At 35.4% G+C, this 27,349-nt stretch overlaps 1 protein-coding gene across 1 annotated transcript; it reads left to right on the top strand.

Moving 5' to 3' along the window:
* Positions 1–24,796: 24,796 nt before the first annotated feature.
* LOC149536363 (endoglucanase 1-like) lies at positions 24,797–26,875 on the top strand. Its single transcript, XM_089806277.1, has 7 exons — positions 24,797–25,027; positions 25,121–25,327; positions 25,424–25,624; positions 25,731–25,823; positions 25,913–26,074; positions 26,161–26,272; positions 26,379–26,875. Exons 1-7 carry the CDS (start codon positions 24,797–24,799, stop codon positions 26,873–26,875), a joined length of 1,503 nt encoding a protein of 500 aa, XP_089662403.1.
* Positions 26,876–27,349: the final 474 nt, after the last annotated feature.

Genomic DNA, 27,349 nt, shown 5'->3' with positions numbered 1-27,349 from the left:
ACTTTGCTAGAGGAATCGATATTAGCATATCAATTAAAACACTATTACATAACTTGATTATTAATTAAATCTAATTAATTTAATTAATAATTACATATCCATGGCAACGTTCCAATTAATATCAGTTCACTAATAACTAACTATAATTTTTTAAGTTAAAAGTCAACTATAATCTAGTACACAAATATTTATATTCATAGTTCAATAATAATAACTTGTTAATATTTGATAACAAGCTATATTGGGAATCTTATTAATAAATCTATAATGACCACATTCGTCACTTTGCAACAATGTTCCCATTTATATTTTAATAATAATAAGTTATAATAAATCCCCAATATCAAGTATTATTATCTCAAATAAGTTTTCCCTATGCATGTTGATTCAATTAATTAATACTCCTTCAATTAGATTAAGATCTTTTACAGTACTTCAATCATTAACTAATCTCCTCTAGATTAACTCTGATATTATTAATTGCAACTATTTAAACTATTTATATAAACATTAATAAATAATAAACTCATTATAACTATTATTAAATGATATAGAGAACTTTACATAAGCTTCATTAGCTAACTCTTAATACCATTAAGGTATATCAATGAATAATAATTCAAATTGTGGCTATATTATAATAAAGTTTTAATACAACAATGACTCCTTGTCAATATAATATTTCTTATTTAGATCTTAATCCAATATCATTAAAATTTGCGTCTCTTAATAATCATCATTAAACATCTTTATAAATTACCACCTCTTAACTATTTAATATATATTAAATAGTATTTAATATATATTAAATAATTAATATTAAAAGTTCACTATATAAACTATATTAATATCTTTTTTCTATTAATTTTCTCTGATTAAAAAATTTATTTACTTAGATTGACTAATAATTAATTACACTTCTTCTACTATTAACTAATCTTAATTAAATTTGATTTAATTAGATTAGATAATAAACTATATTAAACTAGTGCATATTAATAAGATTCTACTAAGGAAAAATTAAAATAATGTCTTTAATCCATTCCATGCTTTGATATATTATTTTTGTGAAGTTTAAGCATAAAGAACTCTTAGTTATGAGAAATGGAGAAATATATATCCTTGAATAAAATAGTCCCAGTACGACAGTCATATCTCCCTAATGAACTATTGGATCAGGCTGAAATTAAAATATGTTGGAGAGGGAAAAGTTGTGCTAATTCTAAATAGAGCGATCGAATAAATTTGATCACGATAAAAAGTTATGAATGACTGAATTCGGGTCTATCCAAGGGGCAGCGATAGGACAATTTGTGACGAATTAAGAATTTTCTCTTGAAATAATTGTTCTCTAAATTTATCCAATAATTTCACAAATGGATTTGGCCATAAATCTTGAATCCATTTACAAATCTGTTTCAATTTGATTCTAATTCGAACCCAAACCCGTTTAGATCTAATTTTTTTTTAATTGGATCTAAGATTTTTCTATTGTTTTCTTCTCAACCAAATAACATATCTAGATTCCTATTTCAATTATAGATTTAATCACAAAGAGTATTCAGATACATATAACAAACATGATAAAGACAGGAAGAGAAATAGTGCAAAGAGAATATGTGAATATCACGAGTGCACTTGGACACTGATGCTAATCCATCATGCTTCAGAAGTCCATAGAAAATTCCTTCCTTCTCCACCATTTGCAATTCCTCCAAGATCCAAGACAACCGAAAACCTCCAAATGACTAGAAGTGCTAGAAGAAGCATAGAAACATGTAGAAAATATATGAGCATATGAACTTCTCCAATGCATGTAAGCTTTGAAGCTTCCATTTTAAGCTTGTAACTTGTAGCTTTTTATTCCCCAATTGTTCTCCACGCTATCTCTAAGCTTCTATGAATGCCTGAATATAAAGAGCTCTCAAAAAACCTTTGGAATGTTTCTTGAAACCGCTAAAAGGTGTCACCAACTAAGCATGGGTCTTTTCCAACCTTTTTGATGAGTCATAGAGTTGTAGACACCTTACGCTTAATTGATGCACTAACTTGCGTGTTGTTGACACATGTTAATTCCCATGCAAACTTATAACTCCAATTTACTTTACTTTTTCCAATTTAATTTATTTTATTTTCAAATTTAATTATTTAATTTAATTAATTTTCCAATTAATTAAATAAAATAAATATTAAAATATCATATTAATTTTTTATTTAATCAAATCATTAATTTAATATTTTAATTAGGCTTAATTAATAGAAAATACTCCAAAGACTCACAAAGGTAAAAATACAAAAAATCCATCATAGCCAAAATACATACAAATCAAACCAAGGGGTTTATATCATGAATTACATCATCTGATGCATTCGGAGGGTACTCAAATTAGATACTTGTCCTAATTTTTCAATTAGAACAAATGGCTTAAATGGTTGAGATTTGGACTTGACAATTTATCTCCTCTCTCTTATCATTGAGATAATGTGATAGGGTACGCTTATCCTGCCAATTCAGGGAAGTCGATACCTGGTACTTGCAACCTGCATAAAAACCATGCATGTACAAGCACAATATATACTAAACTAAATAGGCAATGGCAGGAAGTGGTGCATCGTGTAGATCCCGACTAGTAGGTGACTACGACTCCCTTCCTTAACCACATCAGACACACCATACAAAAGCAAACACACAAAGAAAACACGCACACTATACACATGCAAGTATGGGGTAAGTATCCATAAGAAAACACATATGATAATAAATCATCTTACTAATCATCATTAATAACTGCAAAAACTGAAAATAATCATCATACATACATGAAATGTAGAGTCTAAGTAATCTCATCACATATCAACTGAATCCATAGCACAATATCTGATAATCTCATAATAATGTTACTAACCATCAACATGAAACTAGCTCTAAAAGAGTTCAGCAATGATAACAAAATGCGAACTAGGGGCAGGCACTATAGTTCCTCGTAGCGCAATGGCGCCCATCGTATATCAATTTCAATCTGACAATAAAAACCACCTCGTACTCTGCACATCCTTCCCCCTGAAAATCGCTGGGCCTGTGAACCACATATGCTCTGACTCATACACTTGGAACCTCCCTATTGGCCTTTGAAGCACCAACCTAGCAAATTCTAGTATTGTTTGATCTTAACCATGCCACGTGTCAACCAGGCGCTATGTCGCTATAGGGAAATCGAGGCCAAATCCCCATAGCACCATAGTGCCCAATGATAATAGTCCCTTCCTTCATAGATGTGTCTCCATCTGATTGGTTGCCATAGCATTGGACTTTCCTACCATGGATGCGAAGTACTTGTTGGGACCCACCGTGCTTAGATGCTCTTGTTGTGGTCTGATCTTCTGTTTGGGCGCTATGTTGCTAACAGAAAACTCATGAGTTTTCCGTTGGCACCATGGCGCCTTGCCGCTTTTTGAAACTTTTTGGCCCGTCAAAACATGTTCGCTTGGCCCATCGTAAATATTTTTTGGTACCGCGAACCTTGCCCGCCGAACACTAGGACTCACCATTGAAGCACCCTCCGGCCGGTTGGGCGCTATGTCACTATGACGTTATTCTGACCAACACATGATAGTGACATGGCACCTACGGTGCCGCAAAACTTTTTTGACCTGCCCCCAACCTCTGCCTTGCAAGCTGGACCCACCGGACACACGCCGATAGGCGCTATGTCGCTAATGAAAATCTTGTGCAGCTTCTCCATAGCGCGATGGCACCTACCCTTTATCTCTGCAGATCTGACGATGGAGAACTTGCGGGCCGCAAAATATATCATGAGGTTTAAAACTTTGGTATTTAAATATTTCCACGGGTATTTGACTATGGATATTTCAAAGGCGGGAAGGGCAATATGAATTATGAATTTGGTAGGAAGATTAAAATACAACATTTTTGGCGACTCACAGGGGGCATGAGCCTGCTCGATGCATGACCAGTGCCTGTAAACAATCCATTGAGTCATGGAGTCAAAAAAGTATAAATCTGAGAACTGAAAAACCTTAACCCTTCTGTGAGGAGATCAAAACATTAAAAACCCTAGCTCTACTTCTGTAACCTCAAAACTGTCAAAACTTCGAAAGCTGGTAACTCAAAGACAGAACCATGTGCACGCGCACTTATTGAAAGCAGGAAACAACAGAAAAGAAACTAAACTACTTATGTACATGGATTCCCAAATTTTAGAAACAAGGCTTCAGATAGATCCCATTGACTTGAATGGGCAAAATCTCTCCATTGGGCCGACTTAGCTGGAATGCATTAGCCTGTTTGCACCTAGCAATCAAATAGGGGCCACTCCATAGTGCATCAAATTTGGAATGTCTTCGTGGTTTTTCCCTATCTGCATCGCACTTTAGAACTAAATCTCCTTCTCTGAAGGTTCTGATCCTAGTTTTCTTATCAAAACTCCTTTTCATCTGCTGCTAATGCATCTCTAGGGTCTGCATAGCTTTATTTCTTTTCTCTTCTAACTCAATTAGCTCTGCCATTCTTACTGACATCGCACTATCTTCAATCAATTCAAGTTGATGAGCCAACTCCAAGGATGAGAATTCCAATGAGATTGGGATTCTGACTTCCCTACCATATACCAGCACAAAAGATGAATTCCCAACAGATCTCTTGGGTGTTATCCTATCAGCCCACAGAGCAGTTCTTAATTCCCTATGTCAGATCCTCTGATTGTCTTCTATTGTCCTCTTCATTATTCTAATTAGATTCTTGTTGGAAGACTTAGCCAAACCATTACCCTGGGCATAGTAATTTGATGATGTACTCAGGTAGATATTGTGATTCATTGCCCATGCACAAATCTTGGTTCCAACAAAAGACTTAGCATTGTCTGAAATGATAGTAGAAGAAGCACCAAACCTAGATACAATTCCATCAAGGAATTCAACAACTGATGGTTCTGTGGCATCCTTAAAGGAAACTACCTCTGTCCATCTAGTGAAATAATCAGTAGCAGCCAAAATCCATTTATGACCTGCACTAGATGGAGGACTAATGGGGCCTATAAAATCCAACCCCCATTGGGTAAAGGGCCGATCCACCTGAATAGGATGAAGGGGGAGAGCTGCAAGCCTCTGTTTTCCTAAGAAGAAAGCACACTTCTCACATTTTCTCACATATCCATAACAATCATGGAACAAAGATGGCCAATAACAACCAGCCCTCATGATCTTCATGGCAGTTGTTCTTGCAGAGAAATGGCCACCATCAGGGCCATCATGAAGTTCCTTAATCATCCTCTTAGCCTGATCCTCTTCAATGCATCTCAACATGGTCCCATTAAAATCCCTCCTGAATAGGATACCATCAATTACAACATAGGGAATGGACTACAGTCTATATTGTCTCCTTTTAGTTATGTCCAATCCCTGAGGGTATCCATTCCCTGATAAGAAGTTATTCATGTCATTTATCTAGCTCCTTGGATCATTAACATTTCCTTCCTCTTGCTGCTCTATTAATACCATAGCAATCTCCTCATCAGAATCCTGACCTGATAACATTTCTTTGCACAACCCTTTCCCTCTTACCATCTTGGTAACCTGAATATCAACATCATACTCCATTACCTTAGTGATCCATCTAGCTCTCTTTTCACTGATATCTTTGCTTAATAGGAAGTCTTTTACATTGGCATGGGGCACCAACAAATGGATCCTATTGTGGGATAAGAGGTGCTTGAATTTCTTCAATGCTCTAATGACTGCAAGGGCCTGCTTCTCAACAAAGCTGTACTTATTTTCATATTCTTTATGCCCTTCACTGAAGAAAGCTATGGGCTGCTCCTCATCCTTGTCATTCGTTTGAGTCAAGACATCAGAGATACTTGACTCGCCACCTAAAGTGTAGAGGATGAAATTTTTCTCAAAATTTGGGTTCATGAGAGTAGGGGCTGAGGCTATGGCTAATTTGATCTCTTCAAAACCATCCTTCCCTTCCTTGATCCATGAGAAGACCATACCTTTTTTAAGCATAGTTGTAAGAGGTTTCACCATGGTAGCAAGATTAGGAATAAACCTTCTTACAAAATTTATCCTACCAAGGAAACTTTGTAGCACCTTCTTGTGTTAAGGAATAGGAAGGGCAAGTATTGCCTTTGTTCTTTTGGCATCTTGCAATAAGCATAGGTGCCCCATTTAGTAGTAAATGTTTTCTTATATCTATCAGATTCTTTAACCAACACTTGGTTATAACCAGAAAATCCATCAAGAAAAGAGAATCTCCTTGAACCACTGACCTTGGATAGGATTTGCTCCATGGAAGGGAGAGGATGGTAATCTTTAAGAGAAGCCTGATTAAGATCCCTAAAGTCCACACACAATCTGATTTCTCCATTTTTCTTCCTTACAGGGACAAGGTTAGCTACCCATGATGAGTGTTTGATGGGAAAAATTATATTAGCCTCAATCAACTTGGATAGCTCCTTTCTCATTAGAGGTTCAATGTTAGGATTCACTGGCCTCTATTTTTTCCTTACTGGTTTGGCCTTATCAATTAAATCTATGGTATGCTGAAACAAACTAGGGTCAAACCCTTTTAAGTCATCACATGTTCAAGAAAATACATCATTAAATTCTTGACATAGATGAATGAAGTTTTCTTGCTTAGTTTCAGAACATACCTTCCCCATATTCAGAGATTTTCCATTAGCAATTGTAACTGGAGTATGATCATCCTTTTCTGTAGCAAGATTCATTCCTTTGCCTCTTGTTTGATCATCAGGATTAAAGACACTCTCCAAGGTAATGAGACCCTTGGGCAACTTGTTAGAACTGAGATGAATGATCTGATCACCATACTGATCTTGCAGTCTTGATTGGTTTCTATCTGAGAATTCAGCCTCATTCTGCAAGAAACTCACAATTTGCTCATCAGAGTCAAACACCTGCCAATGAGTGTTGTTGTTAGGGATGGCAAGCCTCACTACCACCTTTATTTTTTGCTTCTTCTTCTCCTCAAGATTCCTTGGTACATCATAAGATGCACCTATTGCTGCAAGCCTATCAGCATGTTTATTTTCTTTCCTAGGAATGCTCTGAATATTAAATACGTTGAAGCCCTCAAGCAAGTCCCAGACTCTGTGTTTGTAAGACTTGAGCAAGCCATTTTTGGTGATGTTCTAGTTTCTCACCTGATTGACTACCAACTCACTATCTCCATATACTTTCAAGGCTTGAATTCCTCTCTTTTGGGCAAGTAGGAGGCCTTGAATCAAGGATTCATACTCGGCCACATTATTGGTGCAACTAAATTGGAGCCTAAAGGAGAAGTAGTATCTTATTTGTGCAGGAGAGATCAACATAATACCATCCCCTGATCCATTTCTATTCCTTGAGCCATCAAAGTACATACTCCATGTTCCATTTATATCATCATTACTCCCAACAAGTTCAGGAACTTGGGCATCTTTCTCTGTTATGCAATATGTACTAAGGCCTATCTCAAGAGTCTCTGACATAGGCTCAAACTTATATGCATTTTCCCACTCATTCAAGAAGAAATTAGGAATCTCTGCTATGGAAGTGGTAGGCTCATTTACTGTGTCATTTTCGTTCATTTCTAAAATGGAACAATTCATATTGATGAAGTTGGGGGTGTAGGATTCAGTGTGATGAAGGGCTTGAGGTTCTGCTCTGATTGAAGCATTGGCTCCATATCTGGTCTTAAAAGACATATATGACCAATCAGTGGATATGAATCCACCAATTTGAGCAGTGAAGTCTCTTGAAAGACAGATAGCAAAGTGGGGCTTAACTTCAGCAACAGATATGTCTTGAATCATAGTGCAACCAGGGCATGCATGTAGGGCCATCTCCACATTCCTAAGGATACCTACAGTTTTGACAGTACTACGATCCAACTGTAACACATCCCTAATAATGGATTCATACTTCATTCCTAAAGCGTCAGCAACACACCTAGGCATCATTGAGCTACTAGCCCCTGAATCTATCATGCAATTGTGGACTAATTTGCCCCCTATAATCAGAGAAATATAGAATGGAGGAGGTCTAACCTTTTTATTTATCTCCACATCCCCTACTGGTTGTACTAGACTTGTGGCACTCTCCATGGTAGATGGCTGATCCTTGGGTTCAATCTTCTCTAATTCTTGCTGCAGCATCCTCTTCTGCATTGGCATGGTAGCAACAGCATCCCACATAGAAATGTTCACATTTTTCTTCTTCATTTTCTCCACCACACTAAATGGTGCATTAGGAACTTTGGTAGAAACTTTGGGAGCCGCACTTATAAGGGGTTGAGATGGAGCAACATAAGGATCACTTGCATCTTTCCTTCTAGAATCTTGCCTTTGTTGTTGTGAAGTACTTGTTCGTTCATTTGTTGCTTGCTCATGAGATGTTGCATTTGAAGTTGAGGCCTGATTAGGAGGAGGAGGGACAACATCTTCCATAGCTCTTTTTTTGCTTCTAGTGTTATGAGCGATGGAATCCTGGTTTACATTACAGTGCTCCCCAATCTAATGATTCATGAAAGAGCAATGATCATGCCCTTGAATGTATGAGGCCTCCTTGGGATGATCCTCCTTGGATGATTGCTTTGCTGCAAGTTCTTGGACAGTTAGGGCCAAATAAGATTCTACCATCTAGCACATGCAAGAGGCATAAGAATAGTTGCAGGAAGGACAAAAATCTGGATCTTGGGCCAAGTTATTTTGAGGGACTATAGCTATGTTCTGATTTGAGCTTGAAGTAGAAGCATGACTATTTTGCCAACCCTGATCAAAAGAGCTATTCCACTGATTAGGAGGCCTACCACCATTTGGAGCCTGATATTGCAATTGGGGAGGCTTGCCACCTTGAGCTTGCTGCCTTTCTAAGGCCACCACCTTGTTACTCATTTTTTGTATCATAGAGAAACTATCCTCTAATCTCTTTCCTTGTTCCTTGAACTCCCTCCCCTGCTCTTGCAATTTTTTATCCAAGGTCTTCTCTCTCTTATCTGTATTTAGCACTAGACCTTGGAGCATTTCTTTGAGTTCATCTATCCCATTTGAGGATGTGGAAGCTTGAGGGATAGAAGGAAGGGCTTGTGATGTAGAAGTTGTAGGAAGAGGGGGCATTGCTGGTTGGTGGTTTGGAACATCAGGAAAGAAAGGTATAGGGGTCCTTGGAGCCAACTTTACTCCTTGTATTATGATGTTCTCCACTTTTATGGCTATCTCATAGCATTAGGCAAGGTATCTCCTCCCATAGTTTGGATTGTAGTGGCAATATCACTGTTAAAAGCTCTAAGGTAATGCAAGAAGGCATTACCAAGGGTAGGTTTCACTGTAGTAGGTATCCTATCCCATGTCTTTTGAAATCTATAGTTAAAATCAGTCATACTCTCATGGGGGGGCTCTTTTAATAGTAGTCAACTACTCTAAAAGTGACAGATAGTCACTTTTATCCTCAAAATGTTTGCATAATCCTGCTCCTAGTCCATCCCAATCAGTTATAGAACTATGAGCTAAGCCTCTATACCACTATAATTCTTTTCTTTTTAAAGATGAGGCTAGAATTCTGACAGCAACATCATCCTCTGTAATACCGTGAATATTACAGACATTTGCTACTTCTTGGATATGCTCTAAAGGGGAGATGGGAGTTTCACCAGTAAAATCAGGTATACTTTTGAGTGCAGATACTGGTATGTCATGTCTTTGGGCTAAAAATAGAGGAATTCCACCATTAAAGGTGGAAAAAGCATGGACTCTTGGTTGTGCCATGTAAACAAGTGTTCTATTGATGAGTGTTGATGGCAATCTAGGCTGAGTTCGAACAGTAGGAGAAGTAGAGACAGATCTTACAGGTATATTAACTATTATCACACCCCTAACTGGTGATAATGAAGTTCTAGTCCTCCTTCTTCTAGGATTTGAAAGAGAAAGCTCTTGATATTGAAATTTACCTCTAGAAGACGCCCTTGTTTCAGCTCTGGGCATGAATTTCTACAACTTTGGCCTGGAACCAAATTTGTCGAAGCTCAGAGTTGCCAAGTACTTTGAAGAATTAGCATCTTGAAGGCTTAAACATCAAAGCCAATATTATCTCTTCATTATTAATCTTGAAACTCTTTCTTCTTTGACACCAGTAGACTTTAAATCTTTAAAAGGTGAGTCCCACCGGGCATGCCAAAAACTGTTGTCACTTAGGTTTGCACCCTTGTCCAAGGCCTATGTGTGAGGACAACCTAGTGAAACATGGAAACAACCTCCAAGCTGTGGGACTTGAACTACGAGGTTGAGTCTTCGGAGAAGGCTGACTTCCTCCTACTATCAGGGCACACCTAACTACTCTTGGAGAGGAAAAGGGAGAAGGAGAGCACGAAAGCAAATCCATCTAGTTCTGATCTAAGGAGGTGATGCACCAAAATAGAGTGTTCGGGCCAATTCTCTGCCCATACATGTGCTACTGAACTAGAATGAAACTAAGGATATACACATCCAAACTTTCTTTAATCAAATAACCACATACAGATCAGAAAACCAAGATGAATGACACAAGGAAGAAGTTCACTTATATATCATTCACATGCCAGCAGAGATACAGCCATGTAGATTACAGATTTCCACAAAGCAATGACATAGGCAAAGAATTCTTGCACTTTAATACCAATGGCTAAAGGAGATAAGTGGAGAATCAGATAGTTCAGAGGCACAGGGGAATTTACACTAGAATTGAAGAGCAATAGCAGGGGAAATCAGAGAGAAGGTCCTCCCAAAAAATGAAAACAAAACTTGCCTTTATAGTTCAAGCATAACTGAGGATTTTTGCATTACATTTACTTCTCACCTATTGGCGTTAACTTCTCACCCTGAGAATCCGATCAAAGATCTGATTTGAACAATGTTTTGAGTACCAAAAATCTGATATTCCTCTGAGAAAGAGCCTGGAGAAGATAGGAATGGTGCAAAAAAAACATCCTCTAACATAGTAGATAGATTTATAATGGTGGTAGAATGTCCTTGCACTTTGCGTTCACTTCTGAGTCGGTGGCATTGATCACAGGATCGAAATCTCACGGCAAAAAATTGATTCATTGTTTCTGGCTCATGAATCTGCGAGGTCAAAGAAAGTCAAACAGTTCCTTATGTGCCAACTAGGCCACGCGGGCCAATTGTCTCTCTTTATTTTGCCACCTCCTTAAGGTTCTACCCGTTGACCATGTTCCATTAAAGTGCTTGGGTGCTATGTCACTATGGGCACCATGCCCTGAGGGTCATTATAGCGACATAGTGCCCCACTATTATCTCTAACCACAGTGGTCACCAACCTGACTGCTACATCACCAAACTATTACTGCGATGCCCTAACTTGAATGCCAACATCAAATTGCTTATGTTACTATGCCTCCTTCCTAGGCCCATGCGGACATGTGTCCTCGAGGCGCTAACTCACTATGGCAAAACATTGAGCACTTCTTGATAGCGAGTTAGTGCCCAGCGTTGATCTCTACAGATCTGACAATCATAGTGACCCAAACCCTTTACTGCGTTGGCTACATGAAAATATGGTCCCACCAGGACATGTGGTGCCCAGGCACTATGTCGCTATTGATATCTCTCGAGCAGTTCCTCATAGCGCGATGGCGCCCATCGTAGATCAATCTCAATCTGACGATCAGAACCACCTCGTACTTTGCACATCTTTCCCCCTAAAAATTGCTGGGCCCATGAACCAAATATGCTCTGACTTATACACTTGGCACCTCCCTATTGGCCTTTGAAGCACCAACCTAGCAGATTCTAGTATTGTTTGATCCTGACCATGCCATGTGTCAACCAGGCGCTATGTCGCTATGGGGAAATTGAGGCCAAATCCCCATAGTGCCATAGCGCCATAGTGCCTAACGATAATACTCCCTTCCTTCGTAGATGTGTCTCCATCTGATTGGCCTCCGTAGCATTGGACTTTCCTACCGTGCATGCGAAGTACTTTTTGGGACCCACCGTGCCTGATTGCTCTTGCCATGGTCTGATCATCTGTTTGGGCGCTATGTCTCTAACGAAAACTCATGAGTTTTCTGTTGGCGCCATGGTGCCTTACCATTTTTTGAAAATTTTTGGCCCGTCAAAACATGTTCACCCGACCCTCCATAAAAATTTCTCGGTACAGTGAACCTTGCCCGCCGAACACTGGGACTCACCGTCAAAGCACCCTCCGGTCGGCTGGGCACTATGTCGCTATGACATTATTTCGACCAACACACGATAGCGACATGGCGCCCACAGTGCTACAAATTTTTTTTGACCTGCCCCCAACCTTTGCCTTGCAAGCTGGACCCACCAGACATGCGTCGACAGGTGCTATGTCACTAACGAAAATCTCGTGTAGCTTCTCTATAGCATGATGGTGCCTGCCCTTGATCTCTGCAGATCTGACGATGGAGAACTTGCGGGCTGCAAAATATATCATAAGGTTTAAAAATTTGGTATTTAAATATTTCCACGAGTATTTGACTATGGATATTTCAAAGGCGAGAAGGGCAATATGAATTATGAATTTGGCGGGAAGATTAAAATACAATAGATCTCAAGTAGATCAGACTCTTTTATGTCTCTTTTTCAACTCTAGCTAAATATCACTTAAATATTTGAGATGCATAATATTTTTGTTTAAGGAACATCACTGTCATCATTCTATAAAAGTCATCAACAAACAAAATGAAATATTTTTCACCATAATAGCTTTGTACTCCAATAGGACCACATATATTAGTGTGAACCAAATCCAAAATATCATTAGAATAATAGGTCTTTCTCTTGAAACTATACTTTTTGATTTCACCAATTTGACATTGATTTAATATCACCTTATTAGGTTTTCTTAATCTTGGTAACCCTCTAACTCTTTTCATCTTACCAATTCTTACCATGTTATGAAAGTTTACATTACATAGCCTCCTATATCACAAAAAAACATCCTCAATTTGTGCAAATAAACAAATAATTTCATATAGGTTTAGATAGAACAAGTTACCTCTTGTTTTCTCTCCACTTCTGAATAGTTCACCTATAGCATCATAGATCTTTGCCTTCTTGTTTTGGACATCAAATTTTTAGCCTAAACTGATTAAGTGTGCTACACTCAACAAGATATATTTTAAACCATCAACCAAATATGCATTGTTAAATTTGATCTTATCATTCACAATAATTGATCCTTTACCTTTCACATAGCATGGCGCATCATTTCCAAACTTAAGACTACTTCTGTTATAATTTTCTATCTTCTCAAACTTACTTATATCACTAGTCATATGATGTGAACAATCACTATCAATTATCAATATATAATTCTTGATCACATATGAAATCAATGCAATTTTCTCATCTTCATCAAAACCATCTTTCGCTGCAATATAAACAACATCTTCATCATGATCATCAAAATTACTATTTGAACCATATTCTTAAAAAATGTAGCAATATTTCTTACCTTTATCATTGTAGTCATCATTAGCGTGATTGTGTCTATTATCTCTCCTTTCTTTGTACTTGAAGTCTTTGATTTCCTTGTCATCATCTCTGTTAGGACATCGAGATGTAATATACCAACTATTTACATGTAAAGTTGATAATAGGAAGTTTACATTTGTATTTTCCTTTTTTTTATAGGTAGTCTTCTAGAAAATAATTCTTTAAGCTTACCAAGATCATCATCAAATCCAATATCAATTTCTACATTCTTTATTGTCTTCTTTTCCTTAGATCCATCAAGGGTGAGTTGTGCGTTAAATGTAGATTTAACACTAGCAGGGTAATAATTATCAAAATTTTACAATTTAAATGCATTGAGTCTACCAATTATACTTTCCAAGATTAGCTCAATATGAGGTTCTTAAATTGAAAATAATCTAATTTTATAGATAGGTATTAAAATACTCAATACCTTACTTATCACAGTTTCGTATGATATGGCATTCACCACTTCTTTGATTTGACCACAATAGTGTGCAATAATGTCACATTCTCTCATTCTCATGTCTTCAAACTTTCCTCTCAAGCTTTCTACTTTATCTATCAACACGTTTTTATCTCCTCCATGGATTTTTCAAACTTATCCCACATTTTTTTTGTACTAGTGCATTCCTTCACATCATCAAATTCAACATAACATAGGGCCGTTGCAAGTTTAATCATATTTCGATTGTGATCCTACTTAAGAGCATTTCATTAGAATTTCACCTTGATTAAAGGATTTGCAAAATGATTGTAAGGTCAACATTGATTAAAGGATTTTTACTACCACAATGGTTATAATGTAATAGTAGGCTTGATCTATAAAACATACAACTCACTTTGAAAATCTCTATTTTCTCATTTGTTGGTTTATTGTCTAACTTCAATTATCATCTCTATTATTGATCTTTTTGGAATCCCTTGAAGCAATTACACTTCATCAAACTTTTCACACTTTTCTTCATTAGCTTTACTTCTCACAAATTCTCCTTAAGATCACCAATAAACAACAAACCATCTTAGAAAATATCTCTTATGCCTCCTTAAATAGGTAATTTTGATATTTTTCCTCTTAAACATCATTTTTAGTTTGAGGGTTAGGTTAGATACATCGAATTGTTCCATCATTTTTTTTTCCTTCGTCCTTCTTGATACTCCTAGAAAATTCTAATGAAATCCTTTCCTTTTATCATATAAAAAACTCACTTCATGTATTAAATAATCCAAATCATCAATCCTTATCATGCATGCACTTTGAATAATATAAAATTTCATCTTTGTCAACCTCAAATTCAATTTTTTTCACAAATTGTTATGTTCTCTAGCACTTTGCAATCACTATTTTTCTCTGCTTACTTAGCAATATGTAGCTAAGAATACACCATTATATCTTGCTTGACAATTACTACACTTGATTGCTACTAGCCTTCCTTCATCAACTAACTTAGCAATAACTATTGCTTGTCTTCAACTATTTTTGCATCTTATACTTGAGGTTCCTTAATCTCCTATTCCATTTGCAACACCAAGTGTCTAACACTAATACTCAATCAATCTTAGAGTTTAGCTCAACTCTTGTCATTTCACTTATACATCAACTTTATTTTTCTTCTTGACTTCATGTATTGATTAAACAACACAATATCTTGTGAAGTACTAACTTATCAAGTTCCCAATGTGATTCCATTCACATCACTCATTAACATCACTAGCTCACCTTGCTATCTCTTCTTTTCAAGCCTTTTTCATCAATCAATAGATATGGAACTCTACACTACTAGTAAATGTTTTTCGAGTGCTTAGATAATTTCTTACCAATAGGTTTGACATTAATGAAAATATAACAATTATTCTAACTGTAGTTTCCAACACTAAATAATGACTTACTTTAACAAGGTTCTTATTTCAATGGAACCTTTATCATAGTCCTTTTTATCATCATATTCTCCCCATTAAGATACATTCTACACTCCCAATAGTGCATAAATAGTTATGATATGACACTATTCATCCACTATGAGTTGGTTTCTTCTATATCTTCTTGGGATGAACTAGAATGTTTGGACACTAACCACTTGTATGTCCAATTTGATCAAATGTCAAACATCTATCAGTGATGACTCCACTTTTTCTACTTCACCCTCCACATTTTTCTCTACCTCTATTGTTGGTCCTTTTCTAATCTCTAAAGTTCTATCCACCTCTAATACTACTGTCACATTTAGAATCTTGACTTTGATTTTCTTTATTTCTATTTATTTGACCTATTCCATGATTCCCCCATCCTCTATTATTATTGTAACAACCTTGTTCACTATTATTATGATCTCCTTTTCTCTCAAGTTTATCCTTTTCTCTAAGGTCAAATTAAATGCACTCATCGGCTATTATTGGTATAAGAAAATTGATTTCATCTTGAATGTAATACTTCAACCCATTTAACACATACCTAGCAAAAAGTTATTTTTTATCTTCATTGTGGTTTAATCTCATGGGTATGTGCAGGATCATGGTCAGCCAAACTATGCCCTTAAGTGGCAATAAAAAAAAAATCAAGGTTATGTCAACTTGACGTGCAGTTTTCTACTTGTTATTAACTTTATATCAAAAAGTTGAGAGAAAATAATCTCTAGCAAATTGAATCTAGTTTCTAAACTACTAGGACTTATCTCAAAAAGAAAAAAATTGATTGGTCAAAATTTTGAATTTTAATGCAATATTATAAAAAATTTAGAACAAAAATAAGAAGTAGGCGTATGTCTGACCACCTTAATAAAAATCAAATGCTAATATTTTTTAATAATATTCTAGATATAAGTAGTAGACTCATGCTTGGATGTGACACATATTTTTGGGTATTTTTATTCTAAATAAATAATAAATAATTAAATTTTGACTTTAGTACTTTTGGAATAAAAAAATTCTCATGTCTAACGACCTTAACTAATTCAAAACTTTGTAAAATTCAAATTTTTATTTTTTTCCCTTATAGTAGAAGAAACATAGAATGTGATGCATCTTTTGGTTTTAAAAAATGTTGTACAATTTGAAAGTTTTAGTTTTTTTTCAAGTAGTATATTAGTCAACACTTTATATGTAACTCCATTACAAAATAAGTAATAATTACTTACTAAACTCATAATTTGACAAACCTTACATAAATGGAAAGATAAGAACATTCTTAAGAAACCCTTTTCATTTCATCAAATTTTGGTGAAAAAAAAGTTTGGTATCAAAAAATATAGTAGCCCTTATAAAGATATTAATTATTTTCATTTAGTATCAGGGTATGTAGGAAAAAAGTTGGAATAGGTTTTGAAATGGTTTGAGATATTTATGAACTATAGATTTTTTAGATCGCCACTTTTTGGAACACCATGATCCTACACATACCTTCATACTCAACCTATGAAACTCCTTAGTATAGGTAGAAACATCAAGGTCTTTCTTATTGAGATTATAAAATATCCTTTTAATTTGCACATCAAAGCTAGATGGTATGAACTTATGCTTCTTCAAGGCTACTATTTTGTGGTAGGTTTTTTTTCCATTCCTCTCTCTCTCTCTCTCTCTCTCACACACACACACACACACACACACACACACACACACACACATCCAAAGTATAGTTCTACCAAATAATTGTAGAACCTTTAAGCTTGGTCCTTGCATACTTAAACCTTTTCTATTCTTTAACACAATTCAAATTAGAGTAGGTATCTAAGGAAGATATCCACTATGTTTAGCTCCTCTCTATCTATTTTTCCACAAAAAACTAGGTCCATCATTGTTGAAGTCCTCTTTCTTGGTTTCTCTAATAGGATCTAAGAAGGCTTGTTTCTCTTTCCTAGCCCCATCTGCTATTTTTTTTTCTTCAAGGTTCTAACTCTTGATCCTAAACCCCACCTTATTCCTTCTCTTTTCACTCTTCTTCTTCTTCTTTATTATCTAACTTATTCTCTTTATCCATTAACTTCTCCATAATTTTGTTCAAACACTCTTCTCATTTCTAGTAGATCCTCTTGTCTATTTACTCAAATACAATTTCTAAGTGCTTAACTCCCTTAGGTTCCATGTTGAACTATCACTAATATTAAATAAAGAGAAACATAGTTGGTATAGCTCTATTACCAATAAGATGCAAGTAGAATTGGAATTTGGCTAGCTAAGATCATAATTAACAAGGGTATGCGTAAGGACAAGTTAATTTCCCAAATATCCCTAAGGATGAGATAATCTAGTAGTATGACTATAGGTGTTTTTACCTTTACGTATCCAAGAAAACTCACCTATTACTACAACACTACATACAACTAAACCAAACTCCTAGATGACTTTTCACCAAAGAAAACCACACAAGTATCCTAGGATCTTTTACTGCAAGATGACCAAGGGAATTATAGGGGCTCATCGTAACCCAAAAAAGAACAAATTTCAAGATTACAACCTTCATTACAAACACCCACAAGAAGAATTTGTTAAATATATGTAAAATAGACCTAATTCAATTAGTCATTCAAATCGAGCATTTGGAAAATAATTCAAAATTCCTCAAAATCTTCCAAAAAATAAAATTGATACTTTGACACCCATTTAAGATTTCTCTATAATTTTAGGCTTTAAGGTCTCCAATCTACTCCTAAATTTTTAACCCATAATACTATAGGTTTAGGAGTTTTAGGCCTAAACTCAAGGTTTATATGATTTTAGGGTCTTGTGCAAATATCATAATATTGATGTATCACATGATATATACATTAATATAACTCCCTCTCTCTCTCTCTCTCTCTCTCTCTCTCTCTCTCTCTCTCTCTCTCTCTCTCTCTCTCTCTCTCTCTCTCTCTCTCAATATCCATCAAATTCCTACTACAACGTATTGAGTCTTGTATACTAGGTTACTCACTTCAAGATGCATCTCGTATACTAGGTTACTCACTTAAAGATGCCTAACCTAAAGGATTGAATTTTTATTGAATATTGTGTACAAACTATTATTATGCATTTAAATAACTTGTTTCTATTTAAAATCTCCATTTTTCAATGGTTCTCTCATGAGAGATAGCCCATTTTCTATTGAAACCCTAGTTACAGTCTTATTAGAAATAATGAGCCATAATCCTAGTTATAAGTTATTAAATTCAACAAAGACTAGTAACTCTGGCTCTAAAATGATTAAACATGCAATTAAAAATATTCTTACATTAATTCTAAAAGCTACTATGAAAATGTGGATGGTGTGTAAAGGAAAAAAAATGACTTCCCCATCCAGAGCCATTTTAGGAATAAGGAATGCATTTCCTTTCCCTACCTACTATTAAATTGCATGGAAGATTACGTATGGAGCATAAGGAAAAAATAAAGAGGAAGGAAAAAGATATTATGTATATCACCAAGCCTTGAATTATTGCCTCTTTCAATTCTATAAATGCCATCACCCCCAAATCCTAAGCTTGAGCCCTTTGCCTTTGAAAATCACTGATATGGGTAAAAATTCCTCCCCCTCCACCCACACCTAGAGTGATAGTGACCCCATTACCTCTTCGTAGAAGATAAAAATAGATGAAAATTGAGGTCCTTGATGTCAAGAGTGTTGGTACCACCATTAGGAAGGAAACTAAAAGATCAAGAAAAATACTTATTAAGCCCTTGCCCAACATTGGTGTGGCTAAATCTAATAAATCTACTTCAACTAATAAGTATAGGAGAAATTTTGGCCCTAGAATCAAATGTAAAGCTATTAGAAGGAACTATGGGGAGCATGAAGAAAATGAAATTGAAAGCAAAGCCAACAAGGATGAACTAATAGAAGGTAATTTGTATAGTCCTTTTCCCTCTAGGATTTTTATAGCTTCAAAATGGAGACAATTACCTTAGATTCTGAGAAGGGAGGGGGAAAGTTGGGGAGCAAGGCATGATTACTTCACATATGAGAATGGGGAATTTATGTAGTCAAACTAAAGTGGATATTATAGGGGAAGGGGATGGGAAAAATCCTAAACAAATAGAGGGAGATCATAGTCAACTATAGTGGGAACTATGGGAGAAACTAAAAAAGATAAGGGGATCCCAAAGATTGAGAGGCTGGAGAAGTCCATCGCAAAATTGGTCAAGAATAATGTAGAACTAGAAGATAAGTTCCATAGCACTATGAATTTCTTAGCATAGATGATTAATTTAGCAACCATCACCCTCTACCTCATATATAATAACAACAAAGGAACTCATGATGCTAAGGTCATGAGATGACTTGCTTAATATATATATTCCTTGCTAATGACTATTTGTAATTGCTTCTCGAGAATCTAAGGAACCATAGAAAAGAGGATTAGTGTTTGTTGGTGTGATTTTAATTTAGTTTTTTTTATTTTATGTTTAGTAGGTTTTTTAGTGGCCTAAAGGCTATCTCTGTTAGTTGTTATTAGACTAGTTTAATGTCCTCTATAAATATTCTAGCCAAGTTTATGTATAAGGTTAACACTTTGTTGGTAGTTTAGATAGTAGTAGTGTTAAAAACATTTTATCTAGAGAGAGGGGGTGGCGGTGGGTGGGGGACTAGGAGGGGGTGGGGTTGATGATTAAGAAGGGGGTTGGGTAATTGCATGGTAATGATTTTTGACTAATTCTCAATCTATGTTTTTCTTTGTATGGGTCAACCCCCAATCTTAGTTGCTTCTTATTATTAAAAAATGAGTTAGAGGTTGCTACAATAGAAAATGCCACACAAAAACTCTATCCAAAGCTTCATTACTTTTTCAAATTGTCTTTCTTCCCACGCTATCAAGTGTGAAAAATATTTGTTGAATTTCCATGAAGGAATCTCCATGAGAAAAATTAAAGGTCATTATTCACCTTTAGAAACTGCGAAAAAGTTATTACAGTTTATTATTAAGGATAAAACTAGTCATTTATGGGTGACCCAAAACACAAATTAATTGAGATCAAGATTTAAACATTGAAGACCTGAAAAGAAATAGTGCTCATAGGATCAGGAACATGCACAACCAAAACCACCACTTAAAACTAACAACCAACATGAAAAGACCAACACTAGAAAATGCACAACAGACAACAAACAACAATAGAAAAATAGAGAAAACTAGTGAAAGAAATTTTAAAAAATTCCTCGACCTTCTCTTTCAGCTCCTATTGAATTTCCTTGATTTTATTAGTCACCTCTTTTATTTGACTTTTGTTGTGTTAAGGTATTTTCTTCTTCTTCCTTGTGCTATAGTGGGTACATTAAGTATTTTTTCATCAGAGTCCTTATCAATATCATTAAGGTAAAGCATGAGTAAAGCATCCTTATCCTATTAAACATTTCCCAAAAATTTGTTCATTATTTCAACAAAGGTTTCAATAAGACCTTCACAACTAATAAGAACACTTTTGATAACATTTTCTATTATCTCAATTTTACCTTCTAGCTCCTCTATGTGCTCCTCATTATCTCTTTTCTCATGCTCCTTTTCCTTCAAATTCCTTTCCTCCTCTTTCCTCTACATCTCTTCTTCTTTTCCTTGAAGGGATCTAAACTTCAAGTTTAGTTAGTTAACCAAATTAAAAGGCCATTTATCCAACCTGAAATTATACACTAAGGCCACTCTCACTATTTGTAAAATACCAAGAGGGGGATCAACACCAATGAGCTTAATATCTCCCTCTAATAATTTGGCATGGACTTCATCTTTGTTCACAATATTAAGTATGTTAATTATTTTTTCCTTTCTTCTTTTTCCTCCCAAAACCTATTATCTTATGATTCTGTGATATTGTAAGTCTGATTAGGACTTACAAAAGTTGCAATTTGCAACTTTTGGAATCATGCAACTTTGTTTCCAATTTTGCAACTTTCTTGCACTTTCAACTATAACCAACCCAATACCTATATAAATATTTGAAAAAAGTCCCAAAAACATTTCAAGACACAAAATTTTATCCTTCCATGCATATTTGACCTTTGAATTGACAATGACCCAGTTTTGACCAAGTGGCTACTACTACCATATTATGAAAAAAACATGAATAAATGACTTCAAGAAAATTCTAGCATGAAAATAGAACCTCCTATTGACCTACAACATAAAATTCAAGGAAATGGTGAGGATCATACATGTTTCTCCCATGCTAGTATCATAAACTACTTACCATAATTATGCAATATATGGGTCAAATTTCTAGTGTTTTTGGTTTAGATGAATTAAAATGTAAGATATTTCCTAAAGATATATATTCTATAACTTAGTTTAGTAAAAATTATCTTTAATGCAAGTAAATTGGGCTTTAAGAATGAGTTAAGTTGATTAATGAGAGAAGAAATGATATTGCATATATTTTGAGGGAAATCAAATTTAATAAAGAATTAGAGGGAGTTAAACATGTAGGGAACTTAGCATTGAGATTTTTCAGTGGTTACCTACCTAAATAAGAAATTGTAGCCCCTTTTATTATTATTTTAAATTAGTTATTCATTTGGTTGACCAATTATGGGCCCATGCACACCTTTCAAAGGATTATGTTACATAGTTTTTCTTATAATATAAAGATATCTTATTATTCAAGAATAAAAGATAGTTTCCTTTTCAATTTGTTCTCTTTTTAGTATCGATTATGAATAACTTGGTAGTAATGTTGTGCTTTCTCATAATTTTATGGATTTTCTTCAATAATGAATGGAAATATTAATATGCTTTTGTGTACATCTATGTTTGTGTTTGGTTTTTGTTGTTGTAAAATTGTGGAAATAACTTTATTTTTCTTTTTCAAAGCATTAAAAAGCCATAATCTTTCATATAGATATATTTTATAACAGTTTTTTGTTATTGCAAATTTGTAGAAAAACCACAACCTTTCATATGAATCTATATTGTAATAATGTCTAGCCCTGTTAGATTATTTAATCTTCCTAGTTGAATGATTATTCTGATATTTAATCATTTTTTCCCCATGCTATATGGCATTACTTAGTTTCTATCTTATCTCTTGGGTGCAAATTCGTGTAATCCATGACAATAGCATGATACATCTCTAGCTTCATGTTAAATACTTTTGATATTTAGCTATGGACAAATATCAACAAAGGTACAATGTAACCATGCCAACCACCCAATGGATGGTTGAACCAAAACATCATGTGGTGAGCACTATTATATTAGATAATTACTCATTGATTGTAAATTATGTTACTTTCCTATTACAAATAAATAATCTTTTATTTTTATAATATTAATATGTAAAGGCATAATATTTTTAATCAAAATATTTTTTAGAGTATTATACTCACGAGTAATATTATTGTTTCATAAAAATTATGATTTATTAAATTATAACTTAATATTATTATAATTTTAAACTTAGATAAGGCTAGATGAATAATTTTCAATAGATATCATGATTAACATTTCATTTAGAATCAAAAATATAAATATTATATAAAGAACCAAGTTATATGTTGGAGTTAAAGTTTAAACCAAAATAAACAAGTGAAAATGTGTGAAAAAAAAATCCTTTTAAGAACAATACCACTCTAAGATTAATTTCATATCTACATGCAAATATTAAGAGTTAAATAATTAGTTAGTTCATAATTACAAAATCATGTGATAATGTAGAGGTTAAAGTAGATATTAATTGATAAGATAATGCCAACATGCAGGTCCTAAAGATTAGTGAACTTTAAAATAATGACATAGTAATTATGTGTGCGTCCTACAATTGAGTGTTGTATTAAAATGAATTTTAAACAATAAAATATTACCCACATCCATAATATTTCATAAGAATTATGATTTATTGAATGTTGACTTAATATTATTATAATATAAAACAAGGTTGACGCTAGATGGACAATTTTAAATAAATTTTATGATTGTCATTTCATAGTGAAATAGTGTCCATGTGTGTCCTACAATTATGCGTTAAAGTGAACTTAGTATGCAAGGGTATACTTTTATTAGGGTAAACATTGCATCTTCCATTGTTATTGAAATAGTGCTCACATGTGTCCTAGATTGAGTGTAGTAATCAAGTGAACTTAAAAAACTAGATATACTCATGTACAGAGATTAAGTGTTATAGTAGTTTTTAAAAATAATTCAATAGTATTCATGCACTTGTCCTACTATTGAGTGTAGTGTTAAAGGAAAATTTGAAAAATTAGATATACTCATGTATGGAGATTAAGTGTTATATCACATTTTTAAAATAATTGGATAGTATTCACATGCTTGTCCTACAATTGAGTGTAGCGTTAAAGTGAACTTAGAAAAACCAAATATACTCATGTACGGATCTTTAAAAAAAATTCAATAGTATTCATGCACTTGTCCTATGATTGAGTGTAGTGTTAATGTGAAGTAAAAAAAACTAGATATACTCATGGACATAGATTAAGTGTTATAGTAATTTTTTAAAATAATTCGATAATATTCATGTGCTTGTCCCACGATTGAGTGTAATGTTAAAGTGAACTTTAAAAAACCAAATATACTCATGTACAGATCAATTAAGTGTTGTAGTAATTTTTTAAAATAATTAGAGTGTAGTGTTAAAGTGAACTTTAAAAAACTAAATATACTTATGTACAGATCCTACGATTAAGTGTTATAATAATTTTTTAAAATAGTAATATAATAGCCACATATAATGTTAAGATGAATTTTAAATAATGATAAACAACACATGCATATCGTCATTATTATTTTTTTGATGGAGGGTTCAGACCTGCGAGGCAGCCCAGCGAGGCACAAAGCCTGCGAGCTACCAACCAACGAAGGCCACCATTAACTTTTAGGTACCCGATACGGGCCCACACGTGCCTGAATACTGAACACCTCTTTGGCTAAGAGCCAAAGACTGAGGAGCATCCACGCTGCCAAATTCGTCATTATTGATTACAGGTAAGAAATAATAAAATAGCATTAATTATGAAGATGGTCTTGATCAACATCGAAGAGTGAGCTAATAAACAACTTACAAATCAAATTTGATTAGCCTTCCTAAACAACCAATCCTCTAATAGACGCGTACGCGTGTAAACTAATAGCTCCATCTTTTCTCACACGCAGGGACTAACATGATTAGGGAATAATTCTCTAGGGAGATTCTCCACCTCTCAAATCTTCGAGGAATTAAATTTTCGAGCTCGGCAATCGATTAATTAGTTAATGTCGCATCGTACTCTTTACTTCGTCGCCGTTATGGTTTTCCTATGCTATAAATCTCAAACTGCCCAGGATTCTGTAGTCACAATTCAAGCATTTGCGCTGCCTGTTCAAGTCAGAATGAGGAGCTTTTGCGCTGTTTTGGTGTTCTGCGTTTTGATCATGCTTGTGAAAACACAAAGCTCTACTGCTTCCCTGAGGTGTCGCCGTTCTGCTGGTTTGCACAACTATACAGATGCCTTGTCAAAGGCGATTCTCTTCTTTGAAGGCCAGCGTTCTGGTAAGCTGCCGGCCGATCAACGGATTCGTTGGAGGGGGGACTCCGGTCTCTCTGACGGTGCTTCTTCCAATGTGTGATGTCCTCTACTTTGTTTGCCATTTCATGTTTTCCAGTTTCTGATCATGAAATAATTGTAAATGTGAATTTGACTCATGATAACGCAGGTAGACTTGGTGGGTGGGTATTACGATGCGGGCGACAATGTAAAGTTCGGTTATCCGATGGCATTTACAACCACGATGCTCTCCTGGAGTTGTTTAGAGTTCGGTAAATTCATGGCCGCTGAGCTCTCCAACGCAAAGGCTGCCATACACTGGGCCACCGATTATCTTCTCAAGGCGACTGCTCACCCGGGCACCATATTTGTTCAGGTACAAACTGTCATGTGAAATATGGTATTCTACTTTCTCTGTCTCTACCTCAAGTGGGTTTATACATATTATTGAGGTTTGTCCGAAATAGTGAAGGTGGGCGATCCTAACAATGACCACAAATGCTGGGAGAGGGCAGAGGACATGGACACTCTCAGAACTGCCTATAAAATTGACACCCACAATCCTGGCTCAGATGTCGCTGCCGAAACAGCCGCAGCTCTTGCAGCTGCATCACTGGTGTTTCGCAGAACAGATCCTTCCTATTCAAGGAGGCTCATTCGCTCTTCAATCATGGTAATTTTTTAGCGATAGCTTTGCCTTGAATTAGAGCTTCACTAATAAATTCTGTAATTTGTTGCTGAGCAGCTCATCAATCTGTCTATTCTATTGAATATTCTAGGTTTTTTATTTCGCTGATAAGCACAGAGGATCTTACAGCGATTCCCTTAAGTCCGCAGTCTGTCCATTCTATTGCTCGTCTTCTGGGTTTGAGGTAAAAAATAGATAAATGGGTATAATGCTTTCATACTATATTGCCGCAAAATGTCAGATTGGAATCGATTTTCTCGGGTGGTTTCTTAGGACGAACTGTTGTGGGGAGCTGCGTGGTTATATAAAGCAACAAACAGTGCCAAATATTTGAACTACATTCAGGCAAACGGCCAGAGTTTTGGAGCTTATGAATCGGACAACATATTTGGTTGGTTTAATAAACATGCTGGAACCAGAGTGCTTTTATCCAAGGTACAATAACTTGAAGTATGGAGACTAATATATTACAAAATGTTTTCATGGATTGAATGCAATTGTTTATGCATTGTACTTTTCAGGAATTCCTGGTTGGGAAAGTGAAGTCTCTTGAAGACTACAAAGATCACGCTGATGACTATATCTGCTCTATCATGCCTGGGACATCAGCTTCTGGATCTAAATACACACCAGGTTGGCCGTTAAAAAATTATTTTATCTCACTGAATCAATGTATGCCACTGTTGTGATAATTGGAACCCAAAATAACCTAATAAAACTTGTGTGCATGGGTGAACAGGAGGACTTCTCTACACGTTTCCCGAGGTTAATATGCAGTATGTTACATCTGCGTCTTTCTTGCTCATGACCTATGCCAAATATCTGAGCTCCTCCAAACAAGTAATCTCATGTGGGGGAATGACGGTGACTCCTGGAAGGCTCAGAGAAATAGCAAAGGGGCAGGTGGACTACATCCTGGGTTCGAATCCACTGGAGATGTCATATATGGTTGGATATGGCTCAAATTACCCTCAACAAATTCACCACAGAGGCTCATCTCTGCCTTCAGTTGCTCATCACTCGGAATCCATTGGGTGCAGTGAAGGCTTCAGATTCCTGAATAGCGACGCTCCCAATCCAAACATTTTGGTTGGAGCAGTTGTGGGTGGCCCGGATGCCAATGATCAGTTTCCTGTTGACAGACATGATTATCAACACTCTGAACCTACAACTTATATCAATGCTCCACTGCTTGGCCCTCTCGCCTACTTGGCCCAATGTACTACTTGCTCTTAGTTTTACCATGATATACACTCTGATCAGAATGCAATAAAAATTTGGCTCAAAGTAATTGGAAGACTTAGTTTCCATATGGTTTTACTTTGTTTTTTTGGCGAGATTTAAACAGTAATGACTCTGTTAGATGTTAAATTAATTATCTCAGGCTTGGTCGGCACAGACCAAAGAACTCTCCAGAAACACACATGCAACATGTGCAGCTGTCTTCCACCATCCATTCCAACTGCCTTTCATGAATATTCCAACTAACTCCTCCTACAGTGTAAATGGCATTTAATATATATTTCTCTATAAATATAATGGACTGGGCCTGTGTTCAGCAGAGCCCATTTTGGGTTTCTCCATGGCTTCTCTTCTCTATGGCTTTCTCTCTTGTTTGCTCTATTCTAATTTTCATCATGGTATCAGAGCTTATGGTAAATGATCCAAAAGTCTTGAGAGAGCAATGAGTGAAATATTGTGATTGAAAGA

This window comes from Cupressus sempervirens, chromosome 10 (genome assembly GCF_028749045.1).
Source record: "Cupressus sempervirens isolate cs-2001-9-10 chromosome 10, ASM2874904v1, whole genome shotgun sequence".
Lineage (NCBI taxonomy): Eukaryota > Viridiplantae > Streptophyta > Pinopsida > Cupressales > Cupressaceae > Cupressus > Cupressus sempervirens.
This window is presented reverse-complemented; position numbering and strand designations above follow the sequence as displayed.

Coding starts and splice junctions, on each gene's coding strand:
- LOC149536363 (XM_089806277.1), top strand. CDS start 24,797: ATGAGGAGCTTTTGCGCTGTTTTGGTGTTCTGCGTTTTGATCATGCTT. Junction 25,625..25,730: donor TCATTCGCTCTTCAATCATG/GTAATTTTTTAG, acceptor TGAATATTCTAG/GTTTTTTATTTCGCTGATAA. Junction 25,824..25,912: donor GCTCGTCTTCTGGGTTTGAG/GTAAAAAATAGA, acceptor GTGGTTTCTTAG/GACGAACTGTTGTGGGGAGC.